The sequence below is a fragment of the Phocoena phocoena genome, chromosome 13 (assembly GCF_963924675.1).
Source record: "Phocoena phocoena chromosome 13, mPhoPho1.1, whole genome shotgun sequence".
NCBI classification, from domain to species: Eukaryota; Metazoa; Chordata; class Mammalia; order Artiodactyla; family Phocoenidae; genus Phocoena; species Phocoena phocoena.
The window spans coordinates 69,319,243-69,344,862 of NC_089231.1; the positions used below are offsets into that span (position 1 = coordinate 69,319,243).

The following is a 25,620-nucleotide window of genomic DNA, read 5'->3' on the forward strand; positions in this document are numbered from 1 at the left end:
TACGTGATGTTTTCCCCAAAAAACATCAGAAGGCATCGTAGGGGAAAATCAGAACTTTGTTGGGCTTCTTTATGCTGATTTTATAATTCAGTGATGTTATTCATCTTTCCAGTTGTAGTGCCTCTAAAGGACTTAATTTGGCCCTGTCTCCCCTGCGACTTGCTTTTTGCAAGTTAAAACAAAATCACCCCTCAGAGCCCCTGTTGCATCAGGAGTGGGTTCCCCCTGATTGAGGGGCTCACAGGGGAGCCTGTGGGAGGGAGATATAGGGCAGGTGATCCTGCCCTGCACACCCTCACCTCCTACATGCCCTGTCCCACCCCCCTCCGGCTTGACAAACGTCAAGGGGTCTTCCTGCCATCTATCTGGTCTCATTGTTTTCAAGAGCTTGTCACCGGCAGGTGTGATTCTCAGTCAGACATGCACCTGTGTCAAAAAGGTCTTGAAAAGTAGAGTGAACAAAGTTATCAGGAGATCAGGTGGAGCCACGCTGGATGCAGCCCTGCTGGAGAGCTGGCATCTGCCTGCCCCAGAGAAGCCCTAATGGGTGGCCCGCTGTCTTCCCTCCCCTCCAGTCTCACCTGCGGAAGAACCCTCCCGCCTACTCCAGCTCCACGTCCATGGCGGCTGTGGTCGGCAACCCCAAGCTCCCATCGGCGGTGATGGACAGGTGGCTGTGGGGCCCGATGCCGTCAGCCGAGGAGGAGGCCTACATGGTGTCCGAGCTGCTGGGCTGTCAGCCGCTGGTGGGCAGCGTGGCCACCAAAGAGCGGGTCATGAGCGCCCTGACCCAGGCCGAGTGCGTCCACTTTGCCACCCACATCTCTTGGAAACTGTCGGCCTTGGTCCTCACGCCCAGTGTGGAAGGCACCCCCGCTGGCAGCAAGAGCTCCTTCGGCCACCCCTACACCATCCCTGAGTCCCTGCGGGTGCAGGATGACACCAGCGATGGCGAGAGCATCTCGGACTGCCCACCGCTGCAGGAGCTGCTGCTCACAGCCGCCGACGTCCTGGACCTGCGGCTGCCCGTGAAGCTGGTGGTTCTCGGCTCCTCCCAGGAGTCCAACAGCAAGGTCACAGCCGACGGGGTCATCGCGCTGACGCGGGCCTTCCTGGCGGCCGGCGCACAGTGTGTCCTCGTATCTCTGTGGCCTGTGCCCGTGGCTGCTTCCAAGATGTTCCTGCACGCCTTGTACTCGTCCCTGCTGAATGGCCTGAAGGCCAGCGCGGCCCTGGGCGAGGCCATGAAGGTGGTGCAGAGCAGCAAGGCCTTCTCACACCCCTCCAACTGGGCAGGTAGGGGCTTGGGCACCTGTCAGAAGGCCTGGGGGTGCAGTCAGGGGCGGTGGGGTGTGAGGACGGGGGCGGGGGGGGGATGCTGGGGAAAGACAGTGCGGAAAGGCTCAGGGAGGGAGCCTCGCTGGCGGAGCCAAGTCAGCCTCTCCTCACTGTGGCATTAAAGTGGCCTCGTGAGCAGGAGCACCAGAAGAGTTTGCCGTCAGAGCACATGTCGAGCCCCTCCTGATGTCGTGTATACTGGGTGACCCATTTTACGGCCCTCATGTGAAATCCCAGACTGTAGGAAAGGGCAGTCAGTGTGTTCAGAAAGACTTGAGATTTGGTCATCGGAGGACTTGGGTTTGGTCCAGCTCCACATCAGGCTGTGTGACCTGAGACAGGTTCCTTACCCTCCCTGAAGCTCAGTGTCCTCAGTGGTACCAAGGGGATGACGGTGGTGGTGCTGCCATCTCCCTGTCCACATTTGAGACAGTCTGAGGAATGGGTTGAACGTCTTGTGATGCATGAGGGGCCAGCGGCGTGTGTGCCCGGTGGTCCCACCGCAGGGCCCTGTGAGGGGCATGAGGGCCTGGGGGTGAAGGGAGCATGTTCCCTGTGACATCTGGTCTGCCGCTCAGCTCCGTGCGATGACCTGCGACCCGCTGTGGACCCTCTCATGCGGGAGACCCTCCCCGACAGGCTGAGACCCAGGCCTCTCCTGTGGCAGGGCCGCTTTGCTGACACACTTCATGATCCTTCGGTTTGTGGTGGTCTCTCTGAATTGGCCCCTACACCTCCCCAGGACCTCCAGAGCAGAAGACAATCCCACCAATGCCACAATGAGTGTCTTAAACCTTGAGAAGCACAGGAACACCAAAAATACTATTTTCAAACATTTACATTTTATTGTTTTAATGGCAAAAAAATATACCATTCATTTATATGTTTAAAAGTTGGGAACAAAATGACTTTCACCTTACTCTTCCCCTCAAAGTAAATCCAGTTGACGTGAGCTGAGGTTGCTGGTGTCGTTCCCCAAAGGCGGGCGAGCCCTGAAGCGGGGCCATGGTGTCCCGGCCCCAGTGGCCAGCAAACAGGAGCCCGCAGGGGCCACCCTGGGCGTGGCGCTGAAGTTGCCCACGGCCAAGGGCTGGTGCCGGGTGGGTGAGCCATGTTGATGAGGAGTGGAACGTGTTTACTTCACAAACACCTCATAGCTGTGGTCTTGTTCAAAAAGGTATTCAAAATTCAAAGCAGAATCTATCCTGTTTCCTCACGTGGCTGAAGAGAAACATTCAGTTGGTCCAGCAGGCCTCCTCACTGGCAGCCCTCAGCTCACGACTGGGCCCTCCATCTGTGAGGCACGGGGCAGGCAGGCCCTGCGGGTTTGGGCCCGGCCATGTTGCCAGACTTCTTCTGCCAAGAGATGTGGAAATCAGAGGCGATCACGCCCATGGTTTCCATGATTGTTCTCAGCACATGGTGTCTGTTTATATCTGTTCTCAGCAGTCAGAAGGGGCTCTGAGCGCCATGTGGTCCCACAGGATGTACTGCAGGGTCTGTGCGGACCCAGCCCCTGTGCTTGGCCATTTATTCTTGACAGGGCCTCCCAACCCCACCGCGCATCTTCCCATCTTCCGGACGTGGTATTTTCGTCATTGTTTAGTTTCAGTGACAGACAATAGATAGAAAAGTCAACTCTGTTCTGTGGGAAATGGTGTTTAATGATGCTGCCCTGTTACCCTTAAAAACAGGCTTGGCACATTCATTCTCAGAAAACCATTCCCCTCCATTACTTGGGGAAGGTTGGTCCTAAAGTTGCTGGGGGAGGCTGCTCCGCTGTGTACCTCCCCCAGGCCCTGCTTATAGAAGTGGGTGCTGGGGAGGAGGAAGGGGGACAGGATCCAGGTAGACATGTGGCTCCTTCCTCCACAGCCTAGGCTCCATTTGCTCATCTTACAACTGGGAAATACCTCCTCCTGTCCCCTCGTCTGGTGGCCCCGAGGAGTCAGGCACACCCGCCCCTCCATCCCCGGGCACATTCCAGACCGACACAGATTAATTTCAGGGAAAACAAGGCAGATCACTTCTCAGGATGGTGGCCAAGCCAGGGAGGCCCCTGGGGGCCACACAGCCTTTTCCTGCCTTGCTCACTGCGCAGTTACCTCAGCAGCTTTCCTGAGCAGCTCACCCAGCAAGAGAGTACCAAACTGCCCCAGTGAGTTAGCCGTCCTGGTCCAGCCCGTGGAGCAGCTGTCCTTGGCAAGCCTCTCTCTCTCTGTGGCACAAATGAGCTGTAGAGACCAGCTGGGCTGGGTGAGGGCGACTCTGAGGTGCTTTCTGGGCTCCCCACAGGGTTCTTGCTCATCGGGAGCGATGTGAAGCTCAACAGTCCCTCCTCGCTCATCGGCCAGGCCCTCACCGAGATCCTCCAGCACCCAGAGCGGGCGCGGGATGCCCTGCGAGTGCTGCTGCACCTGGTAAGGGGCGCAGGGCCCTCGCGGGAGGCGGCCAGAGATGCACAAGGAGCAGGGCGAAGGTGGAGGGGATCCCACAGCACCGGGAGACGTGAGCAGGTGGAGGGGACGGTGTCTCCAGATGTCTGTGCGGTGGGCACAGTGTGCAGTGTCACACCGACGGCTGCAGCCATCCTCGCCCAGACCCTGTGGGGGTGGCCAAGGGGGGCCCTGGAGCAGGGCCTGACCACAGGTGCTTCCACCCCATGGCTTTGGGCAAGTGACCTTGCTCTCCGAGCCTCAACTTCCTCGAGTAGAAGGGGGGATAAAACTTTACCTTTTCAAGGTTCTCGTGAGGGTTAGAGAAAAGGTGAGTAGATGGCACACAATAGGATCCCAGTAGCTGGGAACTGGTATTTTTATAATCAAAGGACACTGGCCTTTCCCTAAACTCAGTTGGAAGAGTCCAAGCCCAACCCTACTCTTGGTGGGGCCCTGGTGAGAACACAGAGGCCCCACGCCATTTTCTACAGAATTGAAAGGTTATAAATAAATCAGGCCAGGAAACAGTGACATAAAACTTATTCCACCCTTCCACCTTGATAACCTGGAAGGCAGTTTCAGATAATTTAGAATTCTTAGCTTCCTTGGAGTTCTGTGCCAGAAAGACCAGTGCAGCCCCAGCCCAGACCCCGTGAGGCAGGGGACAGCCCACGCCACAGCAAGCTCTTTCCAAACCCAAGGCAAACAGCCACCCCATAGCTTAGAGGTGCACACACGGCTCTGCCTGTGCTCAGGAGGGAAGGGCCCAGTGAAGGCTTCTCCACAGGTCCTGGCAGTGGGCTGGGGCCGGCTTCTGGGTGGGCATGTTCCGTTGGCCAGGGGAGCGCTGCGGCCCATGAGGCTGGGCATCAGCTCTGTGTGGACTCCAGTGAGGGATCAGTCACGGACATTTCTTGAGCTCAGGTCTGCCTGAAGGAGGTTTTTTCAGGCCTGACAAAAATCAGTGTGTGAACAAGAATGCTGGAGCCTGAAACCTCTGACAGCTCTTGGGCCAGACGCAAGGCACCCACGCTGCCTGCCACTGGGTGGACATGCTCTTGTGCTTTGAGAATTTTGGGGGAAGACTTTCTCAACTGATTTTAACCTGTGCCTGGAAGCTGCACGGAGCCTTTATGTTGCTCAGCACTAGGACCCTTGTCAGGTCCCTCTCGCCCCGAGAGGTGCCCTTCTTCCTTGCTATAGCCCATTTGCTTTCTCCTCCCAGGCCAGGCCGTGGAGCAAGAGCCAGGCCTCTTCACTCCCATTCGGCCTTGAGGCCCCTCGAGTACATCTAAGGGTTTTCTCTTTCTTCTTGGCTTCATCTTCTGGGGTGAGTGTAGGGGCCATGGGTCAAGTTCACCAGTCTTTTCCTCTTTCTAACTATCCACTGGACAGTGTCTCTAGTGCCCTTCTAGCCCGGGGGTCTGTCCTGCCCGGGGAACGTGCGTTTCCTCCAGCCTCTGATGTCAGCCCCCAGCATCCCAGGGTTTTACTCTAAGAAGTCTCAAGTGACATCCCGGACAACTCTCCTTCCCCTCCAGTGACGGCACATGTGCCCCAGAGCAGGTGACATCTCAGAGGGACTGAGGTTTCCCTTAGAGAGAAAAACCACCGAGGGAAGGCCTGCGGCTGTTGCAGGTGCTGTGGACACTCCCTGGGAGAGTTAGGGTGGCAGTTACCTGGCAGCACTGATTTAGGCCCTGGAAGGTGGAAGGGGCCTGCGTGCAGGTGGACACAGGTTCCAGAGGTCAGCGCTACAGGATGAAGGAGGAGTCGGAGGCCTGGGGGACGAAGGCCCCACGGTGGGCACTACTTGGTGTGTGTGAGGTGCACGAGCAGTGAGGGGGTCCTGAAGGCCTGAGGCTTCATCCTAGTGACGAGGCGCAGCCATTGCAGGGTTTGGGGCAGGTCCCTGGCCGGAGATTGGTTTTCAGACAAGTCACTTCAGTGTCTGTGGAAGACAGCCCGGAGCTGGGTTAAGGAAGGGACAGGACTCTTCTGAGTCTCCAGCCCTCGGCTCTGATGGTAGCAGCCCCTCCCTTGCAAGACACTGGCTGCTGCTGCAGAGTGTGGTCCTCAGGCCTGGGTGCCTGGTGGCAGCTGCCAGCCCTGCAGAGCTTCCCACGTGGGCTTTGTGTTCCCCCAAAGCCACTTGGAGAGAAAAGAGGGTCCCCCCCCCGCCCACCCCGCGCAGAGTGGCACCTCACTCCCCCCTCCCCTGCAGGTGGAGAAGTCCCTGCAGCGCATTCAGAACGGGCAGCGCAACGCCATGTACACATCCCAGCAGAGCGTGGAGAACAAAGTGGGCGGCATCCCTGGCTGGCAGGCCCTCCTCACCGCCGTGGGCTTCCGGCTGGACCCCCCGGCCAGTGGCCTGCCAGCAGCCGTCTTCTTCCCAACCTCCGACCCGGGCGACCGGCTCCAGCAGTGCAGCAGTACCATCCAGTCCCTGCTGGGTGAGCCTGGGCTGACAGCTTGAGCAGGGTAGTGGGTGGCCGCGGTCCCTGCTGGGTCTCAGGTGGGGAGGAGCAAGGGTCTCCTGAGAAGTGCTGAGGAGTCCCAGACACAGACTCCTCCTGATCTGGGTGAAGGGAGCGCTCCTGACCTAGTGTTTCCATCTGATGGCAACATATCCTCTGCCCCTTCTGGGGTGACGCGAGGTCTTGCTGGGCAAACAGTAGCTGCTGTTAACATTTATTCAGCAGCTTCGGATCTGACAGAGCTGTGTGGCTGACACCAGGGTGACGCGGGACACAGATGCTCAGGGCTGCCCTCTGTGTTTCACTCGAAGCGGGTGATGCTGCCTGAGTGACTAGTTGGGGTCCTGGCATGTGACCGTATGCCTGGAGGACACAGCAGGGTCAGGACTGGCCCTGCCTCCATCTGCCCTTCTCAGAGACAAGCCAGACACGGATACACACGTCTGGCTGTCCCGAGCTTCTGAAAATGCCACCAAAGCTGAGCGTTTGGGGTGCGTGCGTTCCCCTCGGAAGGTGCAGGACTGTGGGTGCAGAGGCCCCTCCGGATAACGCCTGCCTCCTCCTTGCTTTAGGTCTGCCCAACCCTGCCCTCCAAGCCCTCTGCAAGCTCATCACTGCCTCAGAGACGGGCGAGCAGCTCATCAGCCGGGTGAGTTGAGCCAGGACAGCTGAGCCCAGGTCTGAGGACTGTGCCGGGTTGGAAAGACAGTGATTTGGCCCCAAATAGGAACCTGCACGTGATGCCTCACTGCTGTTTGTCAGCTTTTGTAATGAGAAGGAAAAGGCAAGGGCTGGGAGTGGAACTGCCCTCTCCAGCAGGTGCAGGCACAGAGGAGCAAGTTCTCCCAGCGTCCTCCCTGGGCACTGAGTCCCAAGGGCCTCAGAGGATGCTTAAGGGGCCCCAGTCACCTGTAATCTCAGGGCATTTCCTGAACTCTCCATTCAGTGGTCTCCTGCACCTCATCACCCCTAACCACCAACTGTTTCTGCTGATTGACAAGTGTGGCAGCCACCTTACCCAAGCCAGCAGGTGTAGGGCCATCCCGTCAGGGTGGCTACAGGTGCTCCAATACTTCGATCAAAGTATGACCTCTGCCTGAAACAAAACCACCGCTGAGGCACAGCAGTGAACACAAAGTCGAGTCTCATGAAAGATACTGCTTAGCAGCTTTTCAAAAAGTGCTTTTAGGAGAATGGAGATCTAATTCAGAGAATTGGAGGATTCTAGCCCTTAGCATCATGTAGGCCCTTCCCAACTTGGCCTAAGAGCTTCTGATCTTCCTACTGGCCAGTGAGGGTCTGGAACAAGCACTGGGGTGACAGTGTAGCAACCCCTAAAGAGCACAGAGCAGTTTTCTCTGGTCACCTTACAGTGTAATAATTTGAAAAATACACGTTATTAGATACCAGCAGATTTCATTTTAGCAGAACTGTTTCTATGTGGAAATAAAGCTGCTCCATCTAGGGTTAACCTCTGCAAATCTGATTGGTTCCTGGAGCCTCCCCCTACCTGGGGTGGTTTCCAGCTTGGATTTGGAACATAGCTCACTCATCTGGCCCCTTCACTGAGTTCCTGCTACTTTGTAGTAAGTGTGTTAGACCTGCTTGTTGAATAGAATCAGGAAGACACTTAAACATCCTGAACCCAGGAGGGCTACAAGCCTGTGCTCTACAAAAAGAGAAAGCTAGAGTTACATTTACAGGGCCAGGCTGAGCATCCAAACAGCCAATAGCTGAATTTCTAGCTTTCGGTGGCAGCACAGGGACCTCCACAGGGAAGCTTCCTGGGCCGCCCCCAGTGGCTGGGGGATGGTAGGCATTTCCGAGTCACTCTGGAACCAGAGTGGACTTTGCTCTACAGAGTGGCCTATCCGCGCCCACTGTGCCCCTCCCCCTCTCCTGGCGAGGAAGGGCAGGGCCTGGCCGACCCTGGCCCCACCCCCACCCCCAGCGCGTGTCTGGCCTGGGCGTGGCTGTGCGTTCTCCTGTGTGTCCCTGCTGACTCTCACTCCTCTCCCCTCCGGGTCAGAGCCGCGGGCCCGGTGTGGTGCTTCCTACAGCAGTGATCAGCTTGTGTTGCGTAACTACCTGTGCTTAAGTCTAAATTCTCTTCTTTCTCTCTTTTTCTTTCTTCTTCTTATAATCTGCTGGCCGAAGGCTGTTAAAAATATGGTTGGAATGGTGAGTACCACTCTGAGTAGCACTGTTGTCAGGTGAGCCCCTCAACCCGCCCACCCCGAGGTCCCCCTGGCACTGCTGTCTCGCCAACACGCGCTCAGGCTGGGGGGGCAGTGCCGCTGGCTCAGGTGGTCTGCCCCGTCTCCGCTCTGGCTCCCCTTTCCTGCTCCACCCTTCTTGTGCTCTTGATTTGACCTTTCAAGTTCCCTCAGAACAGCAGGGGCAGGAGCAACACACTGTGAACCCACAGGAGGCCCCGGGTGGAGTTCACACATTCAGCAGGTTGTGTCTGGGAGACCCCACCCCTCCTCTAGGCCCCGAGTCCCCTCCTGCACTCATAGCCCCGTGGCCAGTGTGCGAGGGAAGAGGCTGGAAGCAGAAACCCTGCCTGGGGGCTGGGCCTCGAGTTCCCACAGAGAGGACAGCAGGACAGTAGGCATGGAGGCACCGTAAAGAGAATTTCAGATGCTACCCACGTGTAAGGTCATTAGCGATGATAATGACAGGTTACACAAGAGAAACTTGGGGACAAACCCCTGGGGGCCAGATGCAGCGGACGCTGACGCTCTCCCCGCTCAGCTCCACCAGGTGCTGGTCCAGCTGCAGGCCGGCGAGAAGGAGCAGGACTTCGCATCAGCCCCCATTCAGGTCTCCATCAGCGTCCAGCTGTGGCGGCTCCCGGGATGTCACGAATTCCTGGCGGCTCTAGGTAGGATGGAGCATCCTTGATGTCATTGGCTTCTTTCATTCTATTTTTTAAAAAAACCTATTTTTCTCATTTTTATTGGGTAAAGTTGATAGACTCAGGGGTCTTAGTGTTTTCTTAGTTTATTACTTAAAAATAGCTAATGCAGACTCTAGTGCTTTAGCACAATTTCCAAATGGCCTTCCAGCTTTGTCCCACTCTCCCTACATTATGATTTCCTCTCTCCCATTTGTAGTCATTGCGTTAAGATGAATCTGTTAGATTCAAGTATTGTTGGGAGTCAGGCCATGATTAAAGAAAATACAGTCAAGGCATAAAATAATGATTTCAATATTGGTCCCTATCACTGGCTACTGGAACTTGGCAGAAAAAAACACAATTGAAACCACCTTTGACTGACCACAGGGACCTAGAACTGCTTATTTCAGGATCCTCTTTCAATCCAGAACACTCTTCCTTTTTCAACATTGTAACCCAACTGAGGCAGCTCCCAACAATATCGCTCTTTTCTTACCACAGGTGCGTTTGTTGATAAAACATCTTGAGAGGCTAAGCTGCTCTCCTCCTGCCCCACTTAAGTGCCTGTGTGACTTACCAGAGAGCCATTCACTCCACACATTTTTTGTTTTTCAACACCTGTTCTATGTCGGGCAATGTTCTAGGCACTGGGTATCAGCAGTGAGCAAAGGACAAAAAGCCCTGCCCTCTTACCAGAGTTTTCATGCTAGAGGGGGAGACAGACAGACATAGAAAGACCTAATCTAAGGGGAGCACCTCAGGTGAGGAAGCACCACGACAGACAAAAGCATCAGGGTCACAGTGATGTGCTGGAGGGGTGGAGGCAGGGAGGCTGGCAGGCCCAGAGCCCGTGGATGAAAGATCCAGGCCGAGGGAAGAGTGTCTGTGAGCTTGGGCAAGGTGCAGGGGACACGGGGGCAGATGAGACAGAGGATGGGGTAGATCCTGGGGCTGTGAGGCCAGTGGAAGTCCCTTGGTTTTTAACCTGATGGAGTGGGGCGTCTTTGGCGGTTGACATGGCCTGGATTCACTGGTACAAGGACCAGCCATCCAACATGGCAGGGCAGATTCCTTTTTAAGGAACGTCTCTTCTGCTTGGGAGGCCTGGCTATTCAGTACTGGGCCATCTTTGCTAGTCCATTTGTAGATGACCTTTCCCAGCCCAACTCAGCTTAGGGCAGGCTCCATTTGTTTTTGAAGGTAAAGGGGGAAAGCCACACAGCCCCGCAGGGGCTCCAAATCCCCTGTGAGTAGATGCTTTGATGTCCTTTATGATTTGTACTATTTGCTTGTTTTCTGTGGACTTAAAACATAGGCTTCTTGGTGTAAACATAGTAAATTTATATCTGAATAGGTAAGTCAGGAGCAGATGGAGCAAGGGTGAGAAAGATCAGGTCCACACCCAGGTTGGGTCTCTTCACCTTTGTGACGGGCTGCAGGGTGAGGCAAGAACGAAGCCAAGGCCCTTCTGTATAAAGTAAAGTAAAAGCTCTTGTCCTCAAGCAGGGCCTCAGCCCCCCTTCGAGTGCGGGTGTGACGGAGCCAGCCCTCCTCCCCTGTGGACAGGCTGTTTCTGATGCCCCTTTGCCAGGTGTGTCACTGGCTCTCTCTGGTGTTGGGATCCTAGGTGACTTTTGTTGATGCTCCTCTACGTCTCCGTACTTTGCAAATCCCAGTGATACTCAAGGGGTGAGTTGAGTGTACATACTTCTGATTTTTAAGTCCTCTGGACTGAGACTGGGGAGAAGCGCCCCCTCCAGCCCTTGGCACCATCACACCCATCACAGAGCTGTGGTTTCTTTAGAGGACTAAGTTCTATTAGAGCAACCAGTTCAAATTACTTTGATTGATAGAGTTTTCTAACTAAAAATGTTACATTTATATTATTAGATATTCGTTTTCAAAGTGCTGAGTTCCCTGAGACCTTCCTGTTGTTTTCAGGGACTGTTTATTTTTGAGTTGAGAGAGGAAAATGTCCCATAGCAACCCGAATGCTGAGTGGCTACTATACTGAATCTAATTCCCAAAGGAATGATAGTGTCAGAACCAATATCAGAGTTACAAGAATAAAAAAGGCAGAGACAGATTTCTCCTTTGGCGGAACGTTCCATGCTGAGGCTCCCAGGCCCTAACTCCTTGCTCGGTGGCACCGCCTATGGACGCAGCACTGGCTGTGGTGTGTCTGTTTGGCTTCTTCCTCCTACATTCTTCCCTGGAGACGTGCTGGCTGCCTCTGTAACGGCCCCTGATGAGTCTAAGTGCTGTGGCAACAGCTCGTTAGGCAGCCTCCTGCTCAGGAGGCTCCGGCCCTTGGTTGTGCCAGCTCCGTGTCTCATCAGAACTGCTAGGCTCAGGAGCAGCCCCTTAGGCTCTGGCAGAGAGGAGTGGAGTGCCTGCAGGGCAGTTCAGCCAATACAGCAGATTCTGCAGCATCAGAGAGAGCTCATCTCAGAGCCCTTGTGGCAGACACTGACCACACATGGTGACACTGTCCTTGCCCTTGAGAAGCTTCCACCTTCCCCTGCACTAGCTTTAAATATTGGACCTAATGCCAAACGGAGTGGCCATTGTCTGTCCTGGACAGTATTCTTTAAGTGGACTGTTCTTCTGCAAAAGAATGGAGACAAGTGTTAATGAGCCTTACTAATTCCCACCCTCTCCTCTGGAGAAATGCAGTTCAGCGCTCTACGAAGGGACAGAGGTCACGCTGAGCAGGTGTGATGGTCGCAGAGCTGGCCCCCGTTGGTTCACGTGACTTGACGTTCACATGATTGACGTGCAGGTGGGGGGCCCAGGCGGGGCTTTCTGAGGGGTCTGCAGGGGTTCCCCTGGGACTGTATGAGGAGCCCTAATCCTTTTTAGGACATGGAATCTTCCCTAAGGAAGCAGGTGTTTATACTCTTTGTTTCTATAGGTTTTGATCTCTGTGAGGTTGGTCAGGAGGAAGTAATCCTGAAAACCGGGAAACAAGCCAATCGACGGACCATGCACTTTGCGCTCCAAGCCCTGCTCGCACTCTTCGGTAAGAGCTCCGTGTGGCGCCACCCCAAGTGGCCCCCAGGAGCCATGGGCATGACCCTGATTATGGTTTGGGAAGAGGAAGAATTAAGTGAACGAACCTTTTTTGTGTGTTACGGAATGTTCAAGTAAACAAACTCCCTGCTCTCGTGGAACTCAACTTACGATGAGCATACATGTAGTATATGTTAGATGAGGTGCCACCATGTGCTCTGCAGAAAACATGCAGATTAAGGGACTAAGGAAGTGAGGGTGGCATCGCAGCAGAGATGATGAGGGAGTAGTGGTGCCCAGAGCCGGGCCTGCGAGGCACTTTTCAGACCCTGGGGCAAGCCTGCCTGCCATTCTCAAGAGGCCAAGTGAGGCTAAATGCTGGCTCGGATAGTGGCCAAGGCTTGAAGGTGACCAGCAGGGCCTGCTGATAAATGTGCTCAGAGAGGGCCAAAGGTGATATCCTGTTCTTTGGGACAGCTGCCAGAATGGGGCTGCCTTTGCTGAGACCTTGAAAGTGGCAGAAGGAATGGGAGGGGTCTGAGTTTCCTCTTGGACACCTTCATAGGCAGCTGGTTAGACGAGTCCAGTGTGGAGACATAAATGTGCATGTAGGTCCGAGGGGAAGAGGACTGTGTCCTGTGGGCGCTCCTGGGGTCAGGTCAGAGGTCACAGAGATAAGGAGGGGCCCGGGAAGGATCAGTCCACGAGGGCCAGGCATGATTGATTGACTGTGCAGAATACCAGATTTGGTGGCCACTGTTAAACCTTTACATGAACTGGGGAGGACAAAAGCCTGACTGGAGTGGGTTAAGAGCAGCTGGGAGGAGAGGCCGTGCGGAGAGGAGGTTGCTGGGGTGTGGAGCGATGGGGCCGGAGCTGGAAGGGACGCGTGAGGGTTTAGGACAGGGGGCATCACAGATCGCCCCATTCAGAGCAGGAGGCTGCCATGGGGTCCCGTGAGATAGGGAGCAGAGTGGAGATGGGCACATGGTGGGGTCTGCAGCGCACAGGGCTGTGGGCACTCTCGGGGTGTTTTTGTACCCAGTGTAAGCTTTACTTTTTGCAACAGGACTGTGTGTTTCAGGCTTATAAGATGAATTCAAGTTGTGTATAAGTAACACTTGCATAATGCTTTGCTAGCTTCTGTGCATATAAGGATGCTTGTGAAAGAAAAATAAGAACCATACAGAATTCTAACTGTCCTCTGGGCACCTATGTTTTGTCTTAGATTCCACTGAGCTGCCCAAGCGCCTCAGCCTTGACAGCTCATCCTCCCTGGAGTCTCTGGCCTCAGCCCAGTCTGTCTCCAATGCTCTGCCCTTGGGCTACCAGCACCCTCCTTTCTCTCCCACCGGTGCAGAGAGCATAGCCTCAGATGCCATCTCTGTGTACAGTCTGAGCTCCATCGCCTCCTCAATGAGCTTTGTCTCCAAGCCTGAGGGTGGGTCAGAGGGCGGAGGTCCTCCAGGAAGGCAGGACTACGACCGGTCCAAGAACAAGAACGCCTTCCCACAGCGATCCACCCTGCCTCGGAGCCAGCTGTCCCCCCAGACCCGCCCTGCAGACAGCAAAGACGAAGAAGAATACGAAGGGTTTTCCATCATCAGCACTGAGCCTTTGGCGGCCTACCAAGAAAACAGACAGACTCGCTTCTCACCAGATCACAAACAGTCCCGCGTCGGGACAGCTGGCGGCGTGAAAGTTTCGGTAAGCTCCAAGGGGAGCATAAGCACTCCAAACTCTCCAGTTAAAATGACTCTGATTCCCAGCCCAAACTCACCCTTCCAGAAGGTTGGAAAACTAGCAAGTTCAGATACAGGAGAATCAGACCAGTCTAGCACAGAAACAGATAGTACCGTGAAATCCCAAGAAGAAAGCAACCCAAAGCTTGATCCACAAGAGTTGGCCCAGAAGATTCTAGAGGAGACACAAAGCCATCTCATTGCGGTGGAACGTCTTCAGAGGGGTAGTGGTCAAGGTAAGGGCACTAATCCTGAAGATGGCATTTCCGTGCCCAACAGCGCTGCTGTCTTCAGAGCGTCAGAAACAAGTGCGTTCAGCAGGCCTGCCCTCTCCCACCAGAAGAGCCAGCTGTCGCCAGTTACTATCAAACCAAAGCCCCCAGCCAGAAGCTCTTCACTACCCAAGGTGAGTTCAGGATACAGCAGCCCCACCGCCTCAGAGGCGTCCATCAAAGACAGCCCGAGCCAGCACAGTGGCCGGCCGTCGCCCGGCTCTGACTCCCAGACCTCCCTGACCGACCAGCCTCTCTTTAAGCTGAAGTATCCCAGCTCTCCTTACAGTGCTCACATTTCCAAATCACCAAGGAACATGTCCCCGAGCTCAGGCCACCAGTCTCCTGCTGGAAGTGCACCGTCCCCAGCTCTCTCCTATTCCTCAGCTGGCTCCGCTCGCTCGAGTCCAGCTGACGCTCCTGACATAGACAAGCTGAAGATGGCAGCCATCGACGAGAAGGTGCAGGCTGTACACAACCTGAAGATGTTTTGGCAGAGCACACCCCAGCATTCCACGGGACCAATGAAAATATTCCGGGGGACCCCTGGAACGATGACTTCCAAGAGAGATGTCCTCAGTCTATTAAACTTGTCACCTCGGCACAGCAAGAAGGAGGAAGGAGCAGACAAGCTGGAACTTAAGGAGCTGTCTTTGCAGCAATGTGGGGAAACGCCCCCAAAAGCCCCTCCCAACGGACACTGGCATACGGAGACCACCTCGCTGAGCACGCTGCCGTTGCCCGCCGGCCCTCCTGCCGCAGTGCCCACGCGCCCTTTGAGACTTCCTTCTGGAAACGGCTACAAGTTTCTGTCCCCAGGAAGATTTTTTCCTTCCTCTAAATGCTAAAACATCTTTTATACCCACCAACACCGGCTTGGAGCACAGCGGCCCACAGCCCAGCTCTCTGCACTCACTTGGCCTGCTCCTGAACGTGGCCGCCCCAGCATGGGTGTTCTCGGGGCGCGGGCGCCACCACTCCCAGACGCCACACACACACACTTGGTAGCCCCTCTGGGACTCTGGGCCAGATTCACCAAAAGCCAGGATTTCTGTGGGGTTGGTACAGGAGGCTCATGGAATTTTCTACACGTCACCAAATGTTTACCTTGGAACTCCCTGCTTCTCATCTTTGATGTGATTCTTCAACAGGATTTTTGTACAAAATGGTCATGGTTCTGGGGTGGGGAGAGAAAGGGAGCACATATTTTGCTAAGAGGTATATATGCAGTACCTTTTATACATAGAAATACAAACAGCTTTTTTAAGGCTTTCAGGTGCTGGTTGGGGGTAGGGTATATAAAAATCTCTCTGAGTTCTACGTGAAAGTGTTATAGTAGCCAAAAAACAGGATACTGGTTTTTAAAATGCCAATGATTTATAATTAAATTGTAGCAGTTTTGGTCTCATGATATTGTAACATCAGAGTAACAAGGCAATAATTCACTTCCTGAACTCTGCTCTTTGAGGGCTACAAATGTCCCTGGGGCCCCACTGTCAACCAAACTTGAATTTTCTTAAAAAAATTTATGTAACTCTTACCCAGGCATTTTAGAACTATGCAATTGTGATTTAAAAATGCAACTTTGTGCTTTTAAAACATTACTGACCTTTTTTGTACGTGGATAAACAACTTGGTTTTATTCTCAACAGTACTTTGCATTTATAGCTATTATTTTTAAAAGCTCAAAAAGTTTTTTAAAATGTCAAATTTTGAATAGTCTTCAATAAGCAATTATCAAGTTTGGAGGGGGGAGTTTGAAATTATTCAGTTTCCTTATAAGCAAAAAAAAAAAAAAAAAAAAAACCAAAAAACAAACAGAAAAACAAAAGAAAAATCCCATGGCTAACTAGATTTAACCAGAATCTAGCCTTCCAGCTCTTATTCCCTTTATTACCTGCTTAATTTTATTATCTTTTCCCAACTCCAGGTTTCTAAAACCCCTTCTGTCTAAATCTGTCACCAGGTTCCCACAATCCCAGCACCTCACATCTGTGAGCTGCATTTGGACCCTCATCTTAGTGTGACCAGTGCCCCTTGCTCCTGTGGTCCGAAGGACAAATCCCCTCCCCCACACACAGAAGACTTTAATGTCCACAGCCTCAGAAGCAGGGGGCCTTCTGCTGGGATATACATCTGAATTACTGCTGAACAGGGAAAGAGATATTCCTAAAAGTGTTGTCATAGAAAAAAAAAAAAAAAAGAGGGACTTTTCCTATAGCTATGTCAGTTCACTGATACTGTTGCCAGCTGGGACAAGACAAAAGAACAGTCTAGGTAGGGGTAACCATTAACATATTTAAATAAAGAAAAGAAGTGCTGAAAATCATGTTAGTCCTAAGCTTAGTTGGAGAATTTACATAAGCCTCTTTTAGGTAATTCTAAAATTGAAATCCTACCATCCTCACTTTGAGGGTCCATCATACAACGGTGGGCAGCCTCTTGTCCCAGGACACGAGCCACACAGGGAGTGGACAGGAGGGGCCTGGCAGGAGGGACACTAACATCAAGACCTCCAGGGAGTTTTTAACCCTGGATAGGATCTCACTTTATAAACATACACTGACCAGTTAGTTGCCCTGTTCCTCACTGTACTCTGAAAAGAGGAAGCGATAATATTTATTCAATTTGTCTTACTCTCCTGAGCTATGTCATAGAAGCTTTTTGTGTTTAACCCAACAGCCATGTTGACAAAAGCAAAAGTATGTCCCATTCTAACCCTGATCCCAACACTGGAAGAAAAATACTTATAAAGAAGCAAGCAACTATGAGGTTGTCTTTATGTCTTTTATAAATGGTAATAAAAGTACCAGTGTAGCAAATAAAAGCCAAGTTTATAGCACTGTGCATTTAGATAGAAAAATCAGGTCCTCAACAACAAGAAATAAACCTCAAAGTAAATTTCTGAATCCACATATAGATAGTTAGGCTGTTCCTTTCTCAGCAACTCTCAGCCTCTTTCCCAAGTGCCAAGTAGCCCTGGAGGAAAGGCCGGGTCTCTGCTCCATCCCTGAGGACGAGGGCACAACCCCTGTAGGCCTCCCTCTAGCGCACATCCTCCACCACCCAGAGGGCTTCCCTGTGGTTACCAAGCCAGCGAGGAGGACTCGTGGACCCTAACCTGGTTTTAGTCCTAAATACGTTTGTTGTTGTAGGTTTCATGTTGAAAAGCCAAATGGAATATATGATTATTTTTTGGTCCTAGATATAAGTTTCAAGGAAGAAAAGCAAAGATGATGAGATAATAGGACCAATCTAAAAATCACTGTAGAGTCGCCGCTTCTTTATGTTTACTGTCAGTGTTGGTGTTTTCTATACAAGTGAAATGGATGTAAAATCAAGGTGAATTTTTCAGGCTGCCTTGAAAACAGTATGCACTTAAAAATTATGTGAGATTGTATAATTTGCAAATTCTTTGTACAGATCAGAAGTTGGCAAATGATGACCCACAGGCTAAATCTGGTCAGAGGCCCAGATTTTTACAGCCATGAGCTAGGAATGGATTTTACATTTTAAAATATTTATATAAATAAATACCTACATAATATTTTTGATTTTACCTCTTGGTCCACAAAAACTAAGATATCTAGCCTTTTAAGAAAAAGTTTGCTGACTCCTGGTATAGATGACAGAAAACACAATTAGCATAATGTTTTGTTTCTACAATCTAGGGAAAGTGAGTGTCAGGCTGTGGATAAAACTGATAGGAATGCGTGGGAACCTGAGCCATGTGGATGGAAGCGAATGACCCCTGCATAGTCCTCGGCTCTTTGCCCCACTTGGAAGGAGTCGATGGGTGTGGGTGAAATTTACAAAAATAATTTTCCTCACTGTATGCAGACAGCATTGGATATTATTTCTTTTTCAGCTCAGGAAACTGGAACCCCTGCCCCTACTCTACTCCATCAGATGCAAATACACCAAATACAAGCAATAAAATCTCCCTCTCCTAGAAACCTTGGTATGACCACAAAGCAAGGTAGTCGAATCTGTCTTACTTCTCACCAGTGAACCATGCAACTACTTCAGTGATCTTTAACTAAGTCAATATACCAAGACGAAATTAGCTACTCAAGCTTACATTTTGATGCGTTTTGGTATTGGTGTGTAGTAAAATGAAGAAGTTCTCACCTCCATCCACTTGAAACGGTCCCTGGTCCACGCGCTGCTGCACACGCTGTCCTCGCTGTGCTTGTCTGTCCCGGTGAATCCCGGTAGGCGGTCACCTCGGCAAGTCCCCAGCTCAGTGCCTGTCCTGCACCCCCACCACAAGGAGAACAGTCACTTCGTTAGTTTCAGTTCAGGCTGGAAAAAATGCCACACAATAATTTGGTTTGCATTTAGTAAGTAGGCAGAATGTGAAAAATGTATAATTTTCATCACATATTTTGTTGTTTTACCTAAAAGAACTGTCCATGTGCTTTGTGAACTGGGCCCTTGTCTGTGCCAGACCCTTCAAAGATGTTCCATGTAAGGACACACGTGGTCACATCTCCCCTCCTCAGACGCCTTCCCCACTTGGCACTCATGCCCCTTGTATGCAGTGTTAGCCATCTTTGGCCTACGTGGACTGTTTTTTTGTAAATTACAGTTTTTCCAGATGGCATTAAACTTTTTATATTATGAAATTTACCATGTAAAAAGAACTTCATATTTTTATTGAGATTGCTAAGGCACTTGGCCTTCCTTTGTGATTTCAGTGTCTATTAAAGCATGAATTCCTTTGGTTTTAAGTACTGTATCTGAATCACTTTCTATGCATTTTCCACACTTCCTAGGTTTCTTTGCAGTACACAAAGTGGTCATGTGTCATTAATGAGCATGTATTTCTGTCTGGAGTTTATCCTTATAAACACACTGTAGCCTCACATTTGCCAGGAGCAGAGCCAGAGAAAACGCACAGCAGAGCGGACCTGCATGCAGCTCATCTGGCCCCGAGCCCTGGGTACCGGTTGGTGGTAGTGGTTTAGATGGCTAAATGCTTCTGATCTTCTGTGTTGCAGGACAGAAAATTCTATGGTTGTAGACAAACAGAGTTCATTACCACTAGATCCCTGTATCTAAAAGAAACTTCCAAAGGAAGTACAGCTGACCCTCAAACAACATAGGTTTTAAGTGTGCAGGTCCACGTATATGTGGAATTTTTTCAGTAGTAAATACTACAATATTAAACAATCCACTGTTGGTTGAATGTGCAGATGTGGAGCCATGGATATGGAGGAGCCGTGAGGAACCACATATAAGAAGCACGGACTATGTGTTATATGCAGATTTTTACTGTGTAAAGGTTTGGTGCCCCAGCCCAGATGTTGTTCAAAGCACAACTGTATTTCAGAAAGGAAAACAGTCCTACCTGTGAAAGTCTGAGATGCATGAAGAAATAATGAACACAGTATTAGGTGAATGTGAAAAAAAATCAAAACAAGCATTGATTATATAAAAAGAGTAATGTCTCATTTGGGTAGCAATAAAAAATTAAAACAAGGAAGTTAAAGTGTTATTTGTTTGGGAAGAGAAAAGTAGATTTTTAGAGACAGTATGTTAAGTATGCATAACCACACAAAAAAAATAGAAATAGAGGATTATACCAAACTAATTAGTGGAGGAGAAATAAATTTTAAAAAACTTAGTTGACTTAAAAAAAGAGGGAACAACAAAAACTATTTTAAAAGGAGGAGAGGGACTTCCCTGGTGGCGCAGTGGTTAAGAATCTGCCTGCCAATGCAGGGGACACGGGTTCGAGCCCTGGTCCGGGAAGATCCTACATACCGCAGAGCAGCTAAGCCCGTGCACCACAACTACTGAGCCTGCGCTCTAGAGCCCGCGCGCCGCAACTACTGAGCCTACGTGCTGCAACTACTGAAGCCCATGCGCCTAGAGGCCGTGCTCCGCAACAAGAGAAGCCACCGCAATGAGAAGCCCGCGCACCGCAACGAAGAGTAGCCCCCACGCGCCACAACTAGAGAAAGCCCCCGTGCAGCAACGAAGACCCAACTCAGCCAAAAATAAATAAATTAATTAATAAAAAAGGAAAAGTCAAAAAAAAAAAAAAAAAAAAAAAGGAGGAGAAAAGAAAGATGAAATAAATTTTAAAAATCAGTGATAATCAGTAATTATTAAAAATGTAAGTGAACTAAACTTAATTAAAAAGGAGCCTGACAGATGATGGCAACATGCCACATGTTAAAAAAAAAAAATGCTGTTTGAAAAGAAAAAACCCAACTACCAAAGCACAAGGGCCCCAAATGACTGACAGTAAAGAATCAGTAAAATAGATGTTAAAGTAAAAGGCACTAATAAAAACAAAGATCCATTTGCTAATGTTAAAAAAAAAGTAGAAAGGCAAAATTCTAAATTTGTATGCAGCTAACATTATAGCCTTAAAATTCATAAAGTAAAAATTGGCAGAACTACAAGTTTGGAAAACTACACTACTATAATGGGAGATATTACCCTTTACTCTCAGTACCTGATGGGTTAATTAGACAAATATTTAGAAAGTATATATGGTGGGTTTAAACAATCAGCAAACAGGCTTATGACTTGGAGAGAACCTAGTTTCTGATAGTGAATCAACATTTTTCATAAGCACACACAAAATATTTCATGAAAAATAGACCATGTTCTGGCCTCTAGCAATCAATATCATTGCCACCAACCTAATGAGAATACAATTCAGTTAGGCATCAATAACAAGAAGATAATCGAAAAGTTGCCAACCACTTAGAATATTTTAAAATGCACTAAATAACATATGAACCATAGAGGAATTCATAATAGAAATGAGAAAATATTATGTATCTAAACAGATAGATGCCTCCAGTGCCACCTTGGGAGTTTCTGGGGTTTACTTTTACTAATGACAGAGGTATTTCTTATTTGTTCTACTCAAGACCAGAAGTTTGCACAATAGACTACAAACAATCTCATTTTCACCTGATAAAGTAAAATATATATACTTATTTTTATTTCTGCTTACATGCCACTTTCAGGAAATATATAAATTATATAATAGCTTAAGAATAAAATTAACTTAAAATTTCATAAAAATTAGTGGGATGCAGTTAACGTGGCATTTTAAAGAAAAAAATTATAGCCCTAAATGTTTATTTTCAAGGTTAATTTTAAACATGTAACTGTTTAAGCCCTAACCAATGAGGAGGGATGCCATCCTAAATAGCCAGTGCTGTGGTACAAGTGCATAAAGAATGATGCCACTGAGCTAGGTGACTGATCCAAGAAGTTAGCAAAGGAATAACAAGAGAAACCCAGAGAGAAGGAAAAACCCAGAGAGAAAAGAAGGGAGGGAATAACAAGAGTTAGAAATTAATTTAAAAAAAGATAGTACAGAAGATCAAGAAGGGTAAAGTCTGCCAAAAAGAAAAAATACACAAATTCCTGGGAAGGCTGACTGTGTGCATGCATGCACACGTGTATGTATTTGAGACAGAAAGAGCAAAGGATAAACGGTTACAGCTAAAGATGCAGCAAAAATTAATAAGAAAATACTATGAATATGTTTATGCCAATATATGTGAAAATGCAAAATAATACCTACTATGTTTTAGGCATACATATGTAGTTGAGGAATCCAAAAATGCAGGGAACAATGGACCTCAGGTGCAGGAGTGGTGCCACCTTTGGGGAGGGAAGCAATGGAACTAGAGTCAGGAGTGATAAGCAAGTGACTTCAACTGCAAAGAACTGCAGCATACATCTCCTTGTTCACATACAAACTATTTCATGAGGAATTTAAGAATGACTGGAAAATGTTATTAGCAACTATACAACAAGAAATTAGATTATATAAACTTTTAGAAAAACTATTAAAAGCTCTAGTGCAAGAAGGAAAAGAAAACTTAAAAAAACCAGAGCCCATAAAATTAAAATGGTAATCCTAACTCCTTGTCCTTTATCCAACTCTCCAAAAAATACAGGCCCAGATGGTTTTACATGTATTTCACCAAACTTTCAGGGACCAGCGATACTCTGTATTTTCAAATTGTTTAAGAAAATATAAAAATAAACGATATTAAAATCACTCCATGATGGTGTTCTTAATTCTAAGATCAATAGATAGTATAAGAAAAGGATAGGCCCGTTTCATTTATGAATCTAGATATAAAAATCCGAAATAAAATACTGGCCATTAAATCCTTGTGTTTTTAAAACTAGGAAAACATAGATTGAAAGTGGATCTATCTATTAGTCACTGGTGCTTATCTTTACTGATGAACACGCACATGGTATTCTTAAGGGCCAGAGCTCCGGCCCTAAGGAGCATCTATAAACACATTCATATAAGTAAAACCAATCAGCATGAAACTACAGAGCACATTACCACCCTGAGAACTGGAGTGCTGAATTCTACAGTTTACATTGTAATTAGACAAGAAGCAAATCTATTACACTCCTAGTATAAGAACAATGAAATATGTATGCAAACGTAAGGGAAATTCCAAGCAGTTCTATCATTTCTTAAGAAACAACGTGAGAACTATATCCTGCTATTAATGTTAAAGTAGAAATTGACTTTAGTACAATAATCTGTAGCGTAGATCTAAGGACGCAAGGTTAACACAGCACCATGCAAAGATTTTTTAGCACAATCGTGTGGTGTTTATTACCTTAGGAAATATAATTTATATTATCTGTTAATGTTCGAGAATTTGCATGTTCAGTTATGGAATACATGCTTTGTTAGATGCTTCCCTGAAGGAGAGACTGGCCCTTAGTGAAGATCTAGTTATGTGCTGGGGACCTTGACTGACAGCTAATATGAGAGACAGGTACTACCAAGACTGTTCTTAGCTACTGTGGTGCTTTTTTTTTTTTTTTTTTTTTTTTGCGGTACGCGGGCCTCTCACTGCCATGGCCTCTCCCGCCGCGAAGCACAGGCTCCGGATGCGCAGGCTCAGCGGTCATGGCCCACGGGCCCAGCCGCTCTGCGGCACGTGGGATCCTCCCGGACTGGGGCACAAACCCACGTCCCCTGCATCGGCAGGGGGACTCCCAACCACTGCGCCACCAGGGAAGCCCTGTGGTGCTTTTTAATATTAGTATTCTAATGCTTTATTTATAGTCACTTTGTTGTTTTTAACCTCAGGATGTCTGGACAAGCACCACAGCTTGGTACCTTTTTCAATTTAAAGCCTTTCTTCAACTTTCCCAGTAAGTATGCATGCTTAACAGCCTCTAATACTAAATAATGGCAAACAGGGAACTGACAGTCTAATGCTGCATCCACTCCAGCAAATAAGGCCGAAACATCCAGATCCAAATACATTAAAGGGACATGTTGGCATTGAGGAAACATTTTGCCTCCCAAATGAATTTGCATCCAATCTCAAGATATTTATTAGATTTGTAGCAATTGTGCATTTGGGCTTAAGGGAACAATAGTGTTCTTAAATATATAAATATTCTCAATATATTTATATTAAATAAGAAGTTCTAAAATTCTAAAATAACTTTAAATCCCAATAGTAGGGCTCAAAGTCTGCCCTTTTAGTTAATTCGGACAGGTAAATAAGTTTGAATTCTGATCTGTCTGGCAGCATTCTGCCAAAAGTCTGACTTTTTTTTCCATATACAGAGCTTTCTTTTTCTTTTTTTAAAATAAATTTATATTATTTATTTATCTTTGGCTGCGTTGGGTCTTCGTTGCTGTGCGCGGGCCTTCTCTGGTTGTGTCGAGCAGGGGCTACTCTTTGTTGCGGTGCGCGGGCTTCTCACTGCGGTGGCTTCTCTTGTTATAGAGCACGGGTTCTAGGTGCGCAGCCTTCAGTAGTTGTGGCATGTGGGCTGAGTTGTGGCTTGTGGGCTGTAGAGCACAGACTCAGTAGTTGTGGCGCACGGGCTTAGTTGCTCTGCGGCATGTGGGATCTTCCGGGACCAGGGCTCAAACCCGTGTCCGCTGCACTGCCAGGCGGATTCTTAACCACTGCGCCACCAGGGAAGTCCCCAGATCTTTCTGAAGTTGTAGCCATTTTCTTTTTGAACCAAAAATGCAAATATAAAATAAAATTGCAATGTAATTAAGAAAAAAGAGGCAGTTCTTACCTAACATTTCGCAAGTCATTCATTCTACAAATATTTGCTGAGGGTTTGTTGTGATAAATAGAATGTAGCCAATAAAAAATAAACAAGCAGAAAGTTAAAATAGATGTTTAAAAGTCCATAAAATAAACTTTGTACACTTCACTTAATTAGATTCTGTTCTCTCCTGTATTACAAATAGTCCAAACAGCTTGATGAATGAAAATGCCAATCACTGTGCCTCCCTACCCAGTGCCCCAGCTAAGAAGTGCCTTGGCTCAGCCTGAGGGATGAGACAGCATATGGAGGCAGAGGTGTTCTATGTGGAAGGACTCTACTCTCCTGCTGCAGCTGATGAGTCCTGAGCAGGGCCACCAATCCTGTGGGAGGTCAGAACCTTAGGAAAAACCCCTGCGACCAGATTCCTTTTCTCATGATTTCAGTCCAGGTCTAGATCAGGTCTCTGCAGCTGAAGCCAAAGCCAAAGGTAGGGATATAAACTGAGGTCAGTGGCCAACATGGCCATGTGCAGGCCAGAGGTGCAAAGGTGCAAAAACTGAGTGAGCAGAGGAAGCCAGCAGTGGAGAAAGGAGAAAAGAGCAGATGCAAAGGCGCCTTGAGGAAGACAAAGTCCCTGAAGTAGCTAAGTTCCAGGCTGCTCTCCACTTCAATGTTCAGTTACTTCCCACTTGGGTTAACTTAAATGGGACTTTTTTTTCCTTTCGATTTAATGGCCTGAGCTGTGGATGTTTGAACATATGGTACAAAAGGAGCAAGTCAGAAGTAGAGCAGGAAGGAAGGCTGTAGAGGAGGCAAACTGAAGACGGAAACGACAGCAAAGGAATAAGAAACACACGTGACATGGAAGAACACATTAAGTCTAAGGCCATCCAGTGAGGGGCCTCTATGATCTTGGATGCTTGGATGTAAAAAAAAAAAAAAGCAATAGAATCAATCAGAAGAGAAGCCCCACATCCCTTCCTGTGGCTTACGCTCAGCCTGCCCCCCCATCACTGTAGGTGGAGACACCTGGGCCCCTCTCCAGGGCCTACACCTCCACTTGCTAGACCCGCTCTTGGTTGCCCGCTGAACGACAGCGTGTCAATAATCCTCCCTCTCTCTCCCACACTGATTTTTCCTCTCAGGTGAATCATTCCTATCAGCATATTAACGTGCTGTGATCTCTCCCGTGTGACCCCATATCCCTGTCCTGCAAACATGCCATTTCTCCGCTTCTTTCAGAACAAAGCGACTGCTCTATACTCAGTGTCACCACTTCCACTCTTCCTCTTCTCTCTTAAACCACCCCTCAAATCACGCTTTTGTCCCCAACACAAGATCAGGAGCTACATCCAAAATGTTGCAAAAGCTAGTGGTCAATTCTTAGTTCTCTGTAAC

The 25,620-nt window shown here is 49.0% G+C and overlaps 1 protein-coding gene across 1 annotated transcript in view; it reads left to right on the forward strand.

The window, feature by feature from the left end:
- Positions 1 to 15,032, forward strand: part of TTC28 (tetratricopeptide repeat domain 28) — a 576,727-nt gene extending 561,695 nt beyond the window's left edge. Inside the window, exons 17-24 of the mRNA XM_065889510.1 lie at positions 576 to 1,296; positions 3,634 to 3,758; positions 6,001 to 6,232; positions 6,829 to 6,905; positions 8,414 to 8,437; positions 9,014 to 9,143; positions 12,073 to 12,180; positions 13,399 to 15,032. Coding sequence (XP_065745582.1) covers positions 576 to 1,296; positions 3,634 to 3,758; positions 6,001 to 6,232; positions 6,829 to 6,905; positions 8,414 to 8,437; positions 9,014 to 9,143; positions 12,073 to 12,180; positions 13,399 to 15,032 — 3,051 coding nt within the window. The remainder of the gene's footprint in view (positions 1 to 575; positions 1,297 to 3,633; positions 3,759 to 6,000; positions 6,233 to 6,828; positions 6,906 to 8,413; positions 8,438 to 9,013; positions 9,144 to 12,072; positions 12,181 to 13,398) is intronic.
- Positions 15,033 to 25,620: the final 10,588 nt, after the last annotated feature.